Source organism: Colobus angolensis, unplaced genomic scaffold (genome assembly GCF_000951035.1).
Source record: "Colobus angolensis palliatus isolate OR3802 unplaced genomic scaffold, Cang.pa_1.0 Scaffold7, whole genome shotgun sequence".
NCBI classification, from domain to species: Eukaryota; Metazoa; Chordata; class Mammalia; order Primates; family Cercopithecidae; genus Colobus; species Colobus angolensis.
Window position 1 is genome coordinate 12,123,033 of NW_012120709.1, and position 15,503 is coordinate 12,138,535.

At 35.0% G+C, this 15,503-nt stretch overlaps 1 protein-coding gene across 6 annotated transcripts in view; it reads left to right on the plus strand.

Annotated features, from left to right (window-relative positions):
- Positions 1-15,503, plus strand: part of GRIA4 (glutamate receptor, ionotropic, AMPA 4) — a 371,925-nt gene that overhangs the window by 134,555 nt on the left and 221,867 nt on the right. For all 6 annotated transcript variants that reach the window (XR_001000109.1, XM_011926652.1, XM_011926649.1 and 3 more), the window contains one exon: positions 2,122-2,361. Coding sequence is in view for 5 of the 6 variants with exons in the window: in XM_011926652.1 (XP_011782042.1) it covers positions 2,122-2,361 (240 nt within the window). In the remaining variant the exon portion in view is untranslated. The remainder of the gene's footprint in view (positions 1-2,121; positions 2,362-15,503) is intronic.

A 15,503-nucleotide genomic window follows, 5' to 3' on the forward strand; every position in this document is an offset into this window, starting at 1 on the left:
CACCCAATGCTTTCTCAGCAAAAGTCTTCATACAAAGCTACATGAGTACTTCCAGGGAACTTATGTATGGGGTTGCTAGAAAAACACAATTTAGAAGCCAAAGCTTGAAAATCGTATGGTTTTCAAGTGGCATACTTTAAAAGATTATGTAAATATTAATTATATGCATAAGTTAAAATACATGACTTCTAAATCTTGTTTGTTTACATTTTCTAGAACAAGTATTAAAATTTGTGTATAGTTTCAGCACCAAACTAAAAGCCAGGATCTCAGATTTGAATTCTACAGCTCTTCAATTTACTTTTTTCAGTAGAGTAAAATAAAAATTAATCGAACCATATTATTTATCATGTAAAGCTTGAGAGTTGGCCCTCAGTTTGCAAGAAAACCAGTAGAACAAAAAATAGGAAAACATGAAGGAGCCGAGTAACTCCAGGTTCTACTGATGTTAAATGTGGACCACTTATATACTTGCATCCAAAGCCTTGGTGGAACATTTACAGATTAGGGTCTAATGCAGCAACTTGATTTATTAAATCACTTAAGTTATAAGCATTGCATTAAGTTAAACTTAAGATGCCTGAGAGTTAAATTAGAATATTCCTTATATCTTGCAAGAAAATTATAGCCAGTCACATTGTCAGAACAAGCCTGCCATGTTGGTCAGTCTTCTCAGAGGATCAAATTCTAGTTCCTTGGTGAGCATGGAATTAGTTGATGGTTCTTCTTTGATAGAATTTCTTTATAAACCTTAATATAATATCTATCAAAATAAATGGTATTTCTGTTTAGAATCTGAATACCTCCTTTCTTGGTTTTGAATCAACTGTAGTATTTCATTTACTAAACCTTTTATTCTCTTATTAAAAAGTAAAACTATTTAACTACACAAGTGCATATAGAAAATCTATGTTAAAATTTGCCACTTATTAATCACATCCTATGTTCTCATAGCATAGCACTTTTACATAATCTCATTTAATTCTTGCCATATTATGTATTCACAGCTAATGCAAGTAAGATTAGTAACTAAAATCAGAAAACATAAAAATTGTATAGACCTAAACACTTCTTAAGCTAGCTACATAAGCCAAGAAGAAATAGGACTATTAGCCATACATGATAAACTATAAGAATTTGGAATTCAAATATACTTTCTTTATGGTATCTCCTTTGCAGATTTCTGTCCCTTAAAATATAAATTGGAAAAAGTCACACCAATTTGGACCAGAAATCAGTTCTGTTAAAAGAATAATAAAAATATGATTGGAAAAGAATTTTGAGAAGAATCTTTTTCTATTTAGATGTTGCCTCACAGTTTTTGTAGCAACTGGGAGCATGGACTAAGAAAGGCAAGATGAGGCTGTGTACCTGTTTCCCTGGGGTCCTCTTACTTTATTTGGCTTGCTTCTGTTGGGTTTTGGAATTGGTTTATCTTTACTTTTTGGTCTGCCTAGAATGTGTGCAGCTGGCCTCAATTCACTAAGCCTCTCAGATATGCCAAGGATGACTTTCTAGCAGCCTAACGTCTGTTTTCAAACATGATTCGAGGAGACTCTAAGACTGTGATTAAAATGAAATTGCCACAGCAAGCAAACAAAAAGTAACAATTTAGGCAGAGTGAAAACTATAATCCAATTCAAGAATGGAAAATACATACTTATAGTTTACGTAGGAGGGCAAAAGGTATTATAAATGTTCCTTCAATCAATACTCAAAAATTTCAAATGTATATTATTATATGTTTGCATGTAAGAAAAAAATGCAGAAAATAATTTTGGATTTGTCACACCTAAAGTTCTCTAGCATAGGATTTGTCACATTATTATGGGAGGCCATTTTTTTTTTATTTTAGTCAAATTTCCCTTTAATCCAATTGTCTTCTTAATGCAGAATTTTAATTCGGATCAGCTTCACTCAATGTAAGGCTTTGAGTACAAGCTCAAGAATTCATTCATTGTGCAATGAATTCTATACTTCACTTTTACTCATTATCTTATATTCCTGACAGATCCAATGATTCAGTAATTTTTATTTTTTTTAATTTTCTAGAATGTAGACTTTAAAGTCAGCAATTTGAGTGTGCTAATAGTTTGTGGTGTTTTCTTCCTCTTGTTTCAGTCTGTTCCCAGTATTCTAGAGGAGTATTTGCCATTTTTGGACTCTATGATAAGAGGTCAGTACATACCTTGACCTCATTCTGCAGCGCCTTACATATCTCCCTCATCACACCAAGTTTCCCTACTGAGGGAGAGAGCCAGTTCGTGCTGCAACTAAGACCTTCGTTACGAGGAGCACTCTTGAGTCTACTGGATCACTATGAATGGAACTGTTTTGTCTTCCTGTATGACACAGACAGGGGTAAGTCCAGTTTCTTCATCTATATCAGCAAAACTCTAATTTTCAATGTGAAATGGCCTTATATGACTTTGGTTTTTTAGCAAATTGTTTTGGTCTCTAACATCGCTAAAATCAGAAAATGGTTGATGTGTATTTTTATCTTGACTCTGGGGAAAAATTTCTAATTAAACGAGTTTCAGATTCACAAGGTTACTCATTAGCAAGCCATGCTCTGTAACTTCATTGAAGTTAAGATAACTATGTGAATAAGAAAAACAAACCAAAGTGCTTTTCCTGCTCTCACACAACAATCAACAAAAACAATTCTGTGACCTCTGGTCACCAACATATGTGGAGGTTATTCCCATACGCCCGCTAAGTGACCCTCCGGAGCACATATCTACTTCCATTCAATCCTGACATTATCTACCTGGAGTTATTTGGCATCAGATCCTACAGGTTGAAGGCTCAGTCCCCCACAAGACTGAACTTCACTTTGGAAGCCAACCAGCTATAACTTGGGGTTCCCGTGACCCTTCTCCTTGGGTTTGATTGATTTGCAAGATCATCTCAGTGCTCAGGAAAAACACTTTACTTTCATTTCCTCCTTCATATAAAGGATATTACAGAGGATACAGATGAACAGACAAATAGAATAAATGGATGGAGAGAGGTGTGGGGAAAGGAGTGTGGGGCTCCCATGCCCTTCCCAGGTGAGCCACCCTCCAGGAATTTCCTCATGTTCAGCTATCTGGAAGCCCTCCTACCTCTGTCCTTTGGGTTTTTATGAAAGCTACATTATGTAGGCATAATTGATTACATCATTGGCCATTGACCAACTTAACTTTCATGTCCCTCTTTCTCTCCAGAGGTTGGTGTATGGGACTAAAATTCCCAACACTCTGATCCTGCCTTGTCTTTTGGTAACAAGCTCCCATCTTGGAGCTATCTAAGAACCCCCAACCACCAGTTATCTTATTAGCATACTAGAGACAATCTTCTGTCCCTAGAAATTCCAGGGATTTTAGTAATGGTAAGTCAGGAAACAGAGGAGGACCAAATACATATATCATAATAACTACTTTTAAAATTTTTTCTGTGATATTTCAGGTTCAGTGATAACATAAATATGTTACTTTACTTCAAAGGCAAATGACTTAATGTTTTGGAACACATTAAAATAATTGATCCATAACGTTGAGTTTGAAATACAAAACTCTAAGCGAGTAATTGAAGGGCCATGACAATGAGGATAGAGGTTTGGCAATAAGACTTCTGCTTGCTGGCAACCTTTCACTTTACCAGTTTTGAAAGATTAATAAGTGATCCCATGTCACCTGTGTGTGGGAGAGACAAGGTAAATAACTCACATATTGCATTATTAACAATCCATTCATTTTGTTCAGTGGTTGATATAGCTTTATTTTTCAGCTGGAGGAACAACTTAAGGAGTGCCCATGCATGTTTTGCAGTTCTTGTTTTTTATTTTTATGTTTTTCATGTTTTTTATTTAGTGACTAGAATCATATCAATATATTATATTTAAAAATAAGCATTAGGGGATCATCTGTGGGTTCTGTCTTCAATCCTTTTTTCCTTGAGGTTTAAGAGTTATGAAAAGATAAGCAGTTAAAACAAAGGTTGTAATAGGCAGCATTTTAAGAATATCCTTGAATGGAATTCTATGTATGAAATGAGTAAGGGTAATAAATAGCCTTCTCTATCTACGAAATGAGTAAGGATAATAAATATCCTTAAATCTTTTCAAAATATTTTTTTCAAACTTTTGAAGACATAATCCACCTTCCAGAATCCAAAGTATAATCTCCTATATTCAAAGATGAAAACCCATTAAAAGAATTCATCTTTATTACTAAAATTTACATTTTTAATTAGATGCAAACAGTGTCATTTAAGATGTCATACCAATAGTGTTTCTAGTACATCATTTCTATTGGTATTCTTGGTAAATTTCCCTTACAGAAAAAAGCTCAGCAAATTTAATATCATCACATTTTCTATAAGGTTGCAGCATACTTTAATTCTCATTTGGAAATATGGGAATCTACTTATATTGCCTACTATTATTTGTTATTGGTTAACAATCTAAAGCATCCTAGGGGATGAATTACATATTAGAAAAAAACATCACTCTCTTCATTTCTAACTGTTGGAAAAATCCTTGAGCAACAGGACACTGAAAATTGAATCATAATGTCAATAAATATATATCAGGGTATAGATGAGATGTTGCTACCTGTGGTTCATTGTGACATATCCTAGTTCTCCACCTTGGACAGAAGATGCTTATTTTACAACTTGTTCTCATGGAAATACCAGTGGAACCTGTGTCTCACTTTTTCCTGATCTCCCTGTATAAATCCATCTCTGGCAAGGAGAGGGTTATAGGTAAAATTCATGCATTGGTGGGGACACAGAACAGGGATTAAGTTGGCACTTCGCTTTTCTATCTATACTTTCCAAGGTCCTTCCTCATGCATAGCAAGTCAGATGCTCCAACCTTGAGTCATTCCCATTACCTCCTACCATGAGATCTCTCTACTATAAGCAGGCATATATGTGGTTATTTAAAGACTCTTTGTCTCATTAACTTTCGGCCTGTAGAGTCTTAAACTCATCATGGTACAGCCATGACTTCTTCTAATAGTGTTGCCTTATAACCCGTTAACCTACTTACTGGCTTTCTGCCCAAAGCCTACTTTTTGCATAGTCATCCTAGAATTTAACTGTTCTGCTTCTACCCAATTGACACAACTTCTAGAATTTCTTAGTTCTCTTCAATTGTTGCCTCAGAATGAATAACTAGTTCTTAGCATTTTCTCCTATAGTAATTATCCAACTCAACTTCAAAACAGACATCTTTATTTCAAGAAGTAATTGCCTGAACAAAAAATAACACGTCAGGAAAATGACTATTTCTTGATGTTCAGATGGTTTTCCTTGCCATGATACATCATGTTTCCCAACATTCTTGATCTTAATCGAGTACTCTCAAAGCAGAAGGAAAATTTTTTCTCCCTTAGAAATTGTCGTGCTCATTTTATAAGTTTAAGATCATAAACTCTATTTATTTCCCCTTTGATACTGTGCTTATAATTATGTATCACTCTCACCAACTGAGGTATGAACAGATGATTAACTCATGATAAACATAGTCAGCCCAGAATAATTCACATTTTCACATCATAAAGAGAAAAAAAGACTTCAAATAATTATACACATCAACATTAAAATCAAAATATTTTAAAAGTAATATACAAAATCCAAGTGTAAAGAGATAAGATAGTAAGTAAAATACTATCTTATTTCTTTTGATACTTTTTGGTATATCTTAGTACTTTTCTTTCCTCCTGTACTGTTATCATGAACTGATTATCTAAACATTATTTTCCGTTTTAAATAACTGGCTTAATGACTGAATTTCTTTACCAACTTGAGTGGAACACTATTTTCTGATGCCTCATGAATCCATATTTTGGAATAAGGTATTTTGTTGGGCTGCACAGTCATTCTGATATCTTAATTCCGACAGTGCCAAAACACTCTCTCAAAATACAAGAGCTGACTCTATCATACCTTGGAGTAGTGTTTTTATGTTGAATTATGGCAATTAAAGGAATGATCCTCTATTTGCTATGATAGAAGTCCTGTGATCTGCTACTAATTAGCTGTATGAACTTGCCTATGTTGTACTTTTGGCTGTATCTGCTTTTAAAAAACATTAACTGTATTATCTTTAAGATCTTTTCAAATTATCTTTAATATTTCCTTCTATTTTTTAATTCAAATATTCTATTCCCTACCTGGAAATGGTGAACAGCAACAGAAAGATAGCACATGGCATACCTGATCTTATCAGCAGGAAAACCTACTTCTTTTCATTTGACTACCTCTCAAAGGAGGGAAAAAAAAGCATTTGTTCATTTATTTATTAATGTATTCATTCAACCTTCAATAAATATTTATTTTTCAATTTGTCTCTATTTAACACTTTAGTAAGTACTGAGAATTCAATGATGAGCAAGACAGTAATGAAAATGAATGAAGTTCGGTGCTATGACTTCATTAGGAAATAGCACACAACACTCTATTTAACAACCAGAAACTTGCTTTTGACATATAGCTTAATATTTTAAGATCTTAATTTGGAACACAACTGCTTTCCAAAAAGATCATTGCCTCTTTCAGGAAAAACAATTAGAAAAATCGCTTAACTACAAACTTTAATAAGATCTTTGAGTTGATAAGTAAACTAGTCCTACCTACTCATACTGGCCAAGAGAACTTTCTGTGATGATGGAATTGTTCTGTAATCTGAGTTATCAAGTGTGATTATCTCTACCACATGAAGCTATTGCAGGTTTAAAATGTGACATACAACTAAGAAACTGAATTTTTAGTTTTATTTAATTTAAAAAAATTTAAATAGCCACATTTGGCTCATGACTACCATACCAGACAACATAACACATCTAACCAGTGAGCTCATATGAAATAATACATTTCACTGTGAGTGAAATTTTTAAATCTTTTATTGACTCATAATTTACTACAGAAGAAAAGAACTTAGTGAGCACTCAGCGCATAACACTTTTGCTAATAATTTTCACATGGTGTTGTGTATACGTTTACATATCTTTTCTTCCCCAGAATTGTGTTTCTCTAGTAATCACTGTTTTTTCTTACATTTACACCTTGTTTTGTCTAGCATGGTAACCCCTGAGAGGCTTGCTATGGATATTAATTGAATTAATGAATTAATCTAGTGAAGTGCTTGACAATAGGTATCAAACAATTTTAAGGCCTTAATAACTAATGATGTAATTCATTTTTTATTAATGGTGTCATATTTTAATAGATCAAATAGCTAACAGAACAGCCAAAATGAAAAACTGACTGGGATAGGTATTACTTGAATTAAATGCAATTTTCTTATCACAAAAAAAAATGTTGAGCAGGCTGAAAGATAACATTTTTTATTTAGATCTAATTAAAATATATAGAAAATGTTTTAAAAATCAGTTTTTCTGGTAATAGAAAACCTTTAAATTTTTTCAAGCCAAATTAATATGATGTCAATTCCTCGAGTGGAAAAGATATCAATTTAAATATGTTTAATATAAGCAATGGTTATTTTCCCATTTGAAATAAAGGAGTACACTTTTACCTGTGTGTATTGTCCAGATTTTCAAATGTTTATGATGGGTTTATGGCCATTCCTAACACCCCAGGTAACAAGGTGAATTTACGATTGAGGGAGATACGAGCAGAATACTAACATTTTTTAAATTTCTAGTGATTGTTGCTGGTATTTTTCAAAGCTGTTACGAGGGCCAGCAATTTTGATCTCACGTCCAGATTCTGCAATGGCTGACAATGACCTCGTTTTACATAATCCTGACTCTCTTTAATGCTTAATGCTCAATGTTTTTCTCACATTACTGCTATGGAAGTTTGTGGTATTATTTTAGAGGTTCCTAAATATCTTGTATCCAATATCTCAATAAATTTTGTAATATTATGTAAATTGTTCCTAGGAGAGATATATTTGGCAAAGCATAGAGCAGAAAATTTTCCTTTGGCTCGTTCCCTTTGGTCTGTTTTGTTTCTTGTTAGCATTTTTTTTTTTTTACAAAAGTATATTCTACATATTGCATAACATATTTTCAGAAACCTGGGAAACAATGTCCTGGGTGGTATAATACGCATATGCTGCTATTGCTTGCTAAAGCCAATGCAAGAGGTGATGAGGGGATGGAAAGAGTAGTATGTTTATGCAGGAGGAGAGATAGATCTTATTATTTTATTTCTACTTTTTGGTTTTTAGTATATGTATGTCTTTTATTTTTAAACTGCCTTTAATCCTCTTGCAAAAAAAAAAAAAAAGTTGAGATTCAGGTAACAGAAAAAGGAGCAAATGACGAGTAAGAGGCATGAAACTCCTTTAAATGACATACATTTTATTCCCTCCAAAATAAGTCTCTATAAATCACTCCAGGGAACTCTCCTATTTTCCTTTTGGGTTCTCGACTCCAATACTCTTCTCCTCCATTTTGTTATTGCATTACAATAAGAAATATTCTTTTATTCTTTCCCATTTTCTCCTCCTTCCTTAGGAACCTAGTGTAATGAGTAGCTAGGCAAGATGATTTCAGGCTTACTGGGAACGTCTGTCCTTCTCTTTTACCAGATATGGATGCTGCGATAGTTAATTTTATGTTTCAACTTGACTGAGCTAAGGGATGCCTAGGTAGCTAGCAAAACATTATTTCTGAATGTATCTGTGAGGTTGCCTCCAGCAGAGCTCAATACTTGAAGTGGTAGACTGAGTAGAGCAGATAGTTCTTACTAGTGAAGGTGGGCATGAGCCAATCCATTGAAGGCCTAAATAGAACAAAAATTCGGTGGAAGGGTAAATTTGTCCTCTGTGCTTGAGCTGGATCTTCCATCTTCTGCCCTTGGACATTGGTGCTCTTGGTTCTCAGGCCTCTGGACTCGGACTGGTACTTATGCCATCCATCCTCTGAATTTCAGTCCTTAGGACTTAGGGACTAAGACTTATGTCATTGGCTCCTCTGGTTCTTAGGCTTTCAGGCTTAGACTAAAACTTCACCACTGGTTCTACTGATCCTACTGATTATTGGATTTCTCAGTCTCCATAACTGCATGAGCCAATTTCTTAAAATAAATCTCTCTGTATGTATCTGTATATATTCTATTGCTTCTGTTTCTCTGGAGACTAATAAGATGCCTCAAAACCCTTAAACCCTACTTCATAAGTAATATAGGAGGATGACAAAGCAGATATCTCCAAGGAATACAGCATATTGACATCAGTTCACAACGAATTAAAATTACAGATACCAACTGCTTTTTAAAAACGTCTTTCAGATAGAGGTAGAATCGGGAAGGTCAGGGGTAACTGTATACCTGTCAAGTGGATTGGGAGCCATCCACAGAAAAATGTTCGGTGTCTGGACTGCAGTTCACAAGCACCATTCTTTTCCTAATTTCTCCCCATCTCTGATTCCTAATTACCACATTCCACCAACACAAATCTACCATTAATTTTACTTCTTAAAATTCCCATGGTTCATTTTTTCTTGTTAAAAGCAAAACTAGAATAGCAAAAGAGTTAGTTTACATATAACTTTAGAAAAAGTAAGAATCTGTCAGGTTCCAAGCTCATATGATCCCAAGAAGAGATTTATCTTTAACATTTGACAGTACTAAACCCCGTTTTAACAACTCAGGGAAAAAACGTATTTCCTAACAAATGCCCCCCGCCCCAAAAATACCACAAAACAAAACAAAACTTCAAGTCTAAAACTGTCATTGGGATGAAGAGGAGTTTCCTTTTTGTAAATCTTTTATGAAGACTCTGGAAAAAAGTCTCATCAGGATTTAGAATAATTTTTATCAGTCATCCAAATACACTTGCTTACAAACTCTCATTACATTTGTAGCCAGACTGACAGTCAGTATTTACCTGTTGCCAACTACCAAGTATGAGGATGATCCATTCCAGCAGGAGAAGGAGAACAGCTAACAGTGTCTTTGGAGCATACATTTCTGCCTTCCTGCTGGAGCCAGGCCAGTGGGAGAGCAAAAGGAGATACAAGTATAAAAATAACAATTGAGCTTCCTATGAAGATTCTCACTTGTAACTGAGGGAGAAATAACAATCAGAATCAGGCAAGGAAGTTCAGCTCTCTTCAGAGCATCTTCTTTGGAGTCACCGCAACACTTACTACTTGCCTTCATTAACCCAGATTCCACGGGCTGTTACTACTTAGGATTAGAAAGTGGAGAAATGAACTAAGGGGTGAGTGAATGGGATAAAGGCACATAAATGGCTGTCTTTATAAAGAGGGTTATGTGTCCGGCTCCTTTTCCTTGGTGAGAAGAGGCAAAGGGAGTGCCTACCCCTCACCTCCCACTGTCCCTAGTTACAGAGTGAAGGATTTGAGGGCAGATGCTGGAAGTCATCCTGAAGGAGTACTGAAATCTAACAAGGTGAATGAATCAGAACAGGGGTGCTGAGCAAATAATATTGAGATGAAACTAAAACAAGGGTAGTCAAATGAAGAAGAGAGCAGAGCAACTAGCAGCAAAATAAACAGTGGGTTGACAGAATGGAGAAATCGTAGAGATGAAATACAGAAGCCTGCAGAGGGTTTCCAGGAGCCAGCAGTTCATTCAAAGGGTTAAAGAGGCCTGAATGGGATAGCAGGGACATAAATATGCAGTCCTTCATGAATATTTATACTGGGTCAGTTTTGTTGTCATCACTTACTAGGTTCTGGACACACACTGTTGACTGACACATCAACTGGGTGCTGTTCTTCCTTTCCTGATTCCTTCCCATTGTCACTATTCAGGCACTGAAAATGAGGTGAGAGCAGATCTGAATAAGACCTCTGGAGGCCCTGCTCACTGGAAAGGTGATGGTGCCCTACTCCATGGAAATTCAAAATTCCAACAAACAGATTACAAAATAAGAGTGTAGGAGTTCAAAAGTTCTGATTTTTTCCCATGGTGATTGTTTTAATGAATTTGTTTGAAATAATAAAATTGTATACAAAATTTTTTGGCTGGCTCTGGTGGCTCTCGCATGTAATTCTGATACTTTAGGAGGACAAAGTGGGAGGATCACTCAAGGCCAGCAGTTTAGGACTAACCTGAACAACATAGCAAGACCCTGTCTCTACAAACAATATAAAAACCAGCTGAACATGGTGGTGTGCACCTGTAGTCCTAGATACTCTGGAGGCTGAGGTGGGAGGATCTCTTAACCCAGGAGTTCAAGGTTGCAATGAGCTATGATTAGACCACTGCATTTCAGCCTGGGTGTCAGAGGGAGACCCCCATCGCTTAATGTTTTTTTGCTTTTATAGAGCCCTGAGTAGATGCAGAAATTTTCAGTTGAGTTAGTCAACCATGTTCGAGGACTAAGGAAAGAGAACATGTTCCTTAAAAATCTTTAGACTGTTTTGTCTTCTCTAAAGATTTTTAAGGAACATGTTCTCTTTCCTTAGTCCTCGAACATGGGAACTGAACAATGAGATCACTTGGACTTGGGAAGGGGAACATCACACACCGGGGCCTATCATGGGGAGGGGGGAGGGAGGAGGGATTGCATTGGGAGTTATACCTGATGTAAATGACGAGTTGATGGGTGCTGACTAGTTGATGGGTGCAGCACACCAACATGGCACAAGTATACATATGTAACAAACCTGCACATTATGCACATGTACCCTAGAACTTAAAGTATAACAATTAAAAAAAAATCTTCAGACTGATGAAACATGGTTATAATAGTTTAGCAATTTTCCTATATGAAAATAAGGCTGTGTAGGTTTTCTTACTGGTTCCATGTTTTCAGTGACCCATAACTTCCTTAAAGCAACAAACTTGCAAATGAATTATGATTTCCTGACAATATATTTTTTAAATATCATTTATCTGAAGGTATGGAGGAAAAGATCTTTTCAAAGCTCTGATGGAACACCTTGCCTCAAGAAAAATTGCTTCAATGAATTTTTCCTTTTACTACAAAAAAGAAACAAATGTATACAAATGATAATGTACAATTAAGGTTGAAATACAGTATGAAATCTATGCCAAAAGTATGGTTTACTTAACAGATATGCTTTATAATTTATTCATCATGTTACAACAGGTATTGTATCAGAACTATGGAAAGTAGTAACTTCCCATTTGTTGCAGTGGAATAGAGTTCTCAGATACAATGTATAAATTCCTTATAGTTGGACTTGTGACATACCTGCCAATATTTTGATTGTTAAATGGAAATTTTCTATTTTATATCAAATAGAAATTTTCAGTTCTATAGCACAGATGTTGTCAGTAGAGGACAGTCCTAATATCGCAATGTTAAGTGCCTGAATTCAAATACAAGCTTTACAGCTTATTACATGTTTGACCTTGGATAATTTCCCTAACATCATGAGATCTCAGCTTCTAGACTGAAAAAATAGCATTAATAATCAAATCTACTGGGTCTCTATGTGTTTCATATAAAGTCCTTATAAGTTCCTGGCATTATTATATTAAATTATAACTATTATTCTTTTATTACCATCATCATTATTAATTTATTCTTAAACTAATAAATATTTATCATTTTAATATCCTTGATCATGAATCAAGGTGTTTGGTTAATATTTTATATTATGAGATTTAAACCTTCATGTGCATTTCTAATTACTACTGCTAAATTCATGAAAAAACAAATCAAAATATAAATTTGTGATAGCTTATTTTCTTTTTCCTTCATAGACATCCCTTGCTCTACTTGCCCCTAAAATGCTGACATTTACTTGAGTTCTGTCCTTAGCTACTGTGACTCTGTAAACTTCTTCAATACAAACTACATATGTCACATTCTTAATTAGAATGATTTCATGAGTTCTCATTACTCTTCATATAAAGTCCAAATTTAAAAGATGCTCCACAATCTGTCTCCTGATTGTTTCTTCCATCTCATTTCATAGTCCACTTCCCCTGAAATACCAAGATCCAGAGAAAATGGTTTTTCCAAAGATTTGTGAACACTAAATTCTTTCTCTTGCCTTGACAGCTTTGCAAATGTCATTCCTTCAACCTTTTTCTTGGGTAACTCTTATTCACCATTTGGGTCTGAGCATAACTTCCTCTGGAAGTCTTCTTCCACACATTTACCTTCAAGTGAGTTAAATCCCCTTCTGTGCATTCCCATAGCATCTATATTATCTCTGTCAAATACTTTATTCTAACTATATGTTTAATTATATCTTCATCATCAGGCTCTTTTAAGATTTATCACAATAGGGACTTTGTCTTGCTCCTTGAACAAGAATGGTGCCCCCATACAGTCACACTTAATAAATATGAATGAACAAATCACATGGTCTCAATTCCACTTATATAACAATGACTTCAAAATCTGTATTTAGAACTCATTCCTCTCCCCTGAGCCAGACTCATTTACATAGTAACTGTTAAATATCCCATTTGTATCTCAAAACTCATTATTTCAAGAGTGAATTAATGCTTCTTTTGGTTCACTGCTTCCTTGCTTCTTTTGGTTCATTTTCCATCCTAGAGGGTGACACATGCTAGAAATACAGGAGCCTTCTTTACTCCATGTTTTCCCTTCATGCAATCATATCTAACCAATCATTAATCCTGCCAAACATGTATCACCCAAAAATATCCTAAATGCATTTCCTCCTCTGCATTCTAACTACTGCTGCCCTTGTTCTGGGATTCTTCACTCTCCCACAACAACCAACTTTTCTCCTTGGCCCCAGTACTGCCCTCCTTAAATCCAATTTCTATGCACTTGCCACGGTGAACTATCTGCTAATAATTTTTTCTTAGAATTTTGTTCCTTAGTGACCTATAATTTATATTTATCCCAATGTACTTGACAATTTTGTAGCAAGGTTATATTGACTTTCTAGAATATGATGAAGAATATGACATACTTTTCTGTTTTCTGGATGCATTTACATAATGTTTAAATTAGTTTCTTCTCAAAAGTTCAGTAGACTACGCCTTAAAATATTTGTGCATAAGCTCTGTAAAAGTTTTTAACCAATGCTTTGATTTCTTTCATGATTCTAAGGCCTATTCATGTCTTTTTTTCACTTCTCTTTCTGTCATGTTTGTTAAGGTATGTAGCATGCATTGTTGTGAAGTACTCAATGGATTCTGGCCAGAAAACGTGTTCTCTGATATTAATTCTTTGAAACCCTTTGGGATTTTTTTTCACGTTTGAGTACATGCTCAATTTTAACAATACTTCCTAGGGCTTAAGAAGAATATTTATTTCTGATTTTTAGCTGCAAGGTTCTATATAATCATAATGCACTATTAAGTTTGAAATACAGTGCAAGACCTATGTCAGAGGTTACATTTGTTCAAATATTCTGCATCTTTATTAAATTTCTGACTGCTTGACCTAACTGAGAAAAGTACAAGGAAATCTCCCATCTTGGTCACATTTGTCAATTTCTTACTCTAATTCTATAATTTTTTACTTAGTATGAGATATACTTTGATACAAAATATTTTGGAATTTTTAGCATCTTCCAGGTAAATTGAACCATTTTTAGATTAGGTAATGAACGCCTCTCTCATTTGTCACGCTTTTTGTATTGAGGTCCATTTTTTCTTCCACTAACATATAAGTTTTCTTTTGGCTCATGCCCCATTTGTCAAAAGTGTATCTTTTGACATTTTTTATTTTCAATTTTCCTGCATCCTTATGTTTTAGGCATATCTTTTTGGCGCCACAACTGCCATTATGCACTAAGTACTTTATCATGTCTGTTAACATATTTAATTTTCCAAAAACTTTAAAGGAAAATATAATTATTATCCTGTATTATTCTTGAGTTTAAACACTTGGAGAGTTTAAATAATTTACCCAAACTCACATAGCCGTCAGTGACAGAGCTAGGACTCAACTACCTCTGTCAACCCAACTCAACTCAACTCCAATGTGGCAGTGAAAAGTAGCCACTGAGACTGACACTCCCGAATCAATATCGTGAAAATGGCCATACTGCCCAAGGTTATTTATAGATTCAATGCCATCCCCATCAAGCTACCAATGAGTTTCTTCACAGAATTGGAAAAAACTGCTTTAAAGTTCATATGGAACCAAAAAAGAGCCCGCATTGCCAAGACAATCCTAAGTCAAAAGGACAAAGCTGGAGGCGTCACGCTACCTGACTTCAAACTATACTACAAGGCTACAGTAACCAAAACAGCATGGTACTGGTACCAAAACAGAGCTATAGACCAATGGAACAGAACAGAGGCCTCAGAAATAATACCACACATCTACAGCTGTCTGATCTTTGACAAAGCTGACAAAAACAAGAAATGGGGAAAGGATTCCCTATTTAATAAATGGTGCTGGGAAAATTGGCTAGCCATAAGTAGAAAGCTGAAACTGGATCCTTTCCTTACTCCTTATACGAAGATTAATTCAAGATGGATTAGAGACTTAAATGTTAGACCTAATACCATAAAAACCCTAGAAGAAAATCTAGGTAGTACCATTCAGGACATAGGCATGGGCAAGGACTTCATGTCTAAAACACCAAAAGCAACGGCAGCAAAAG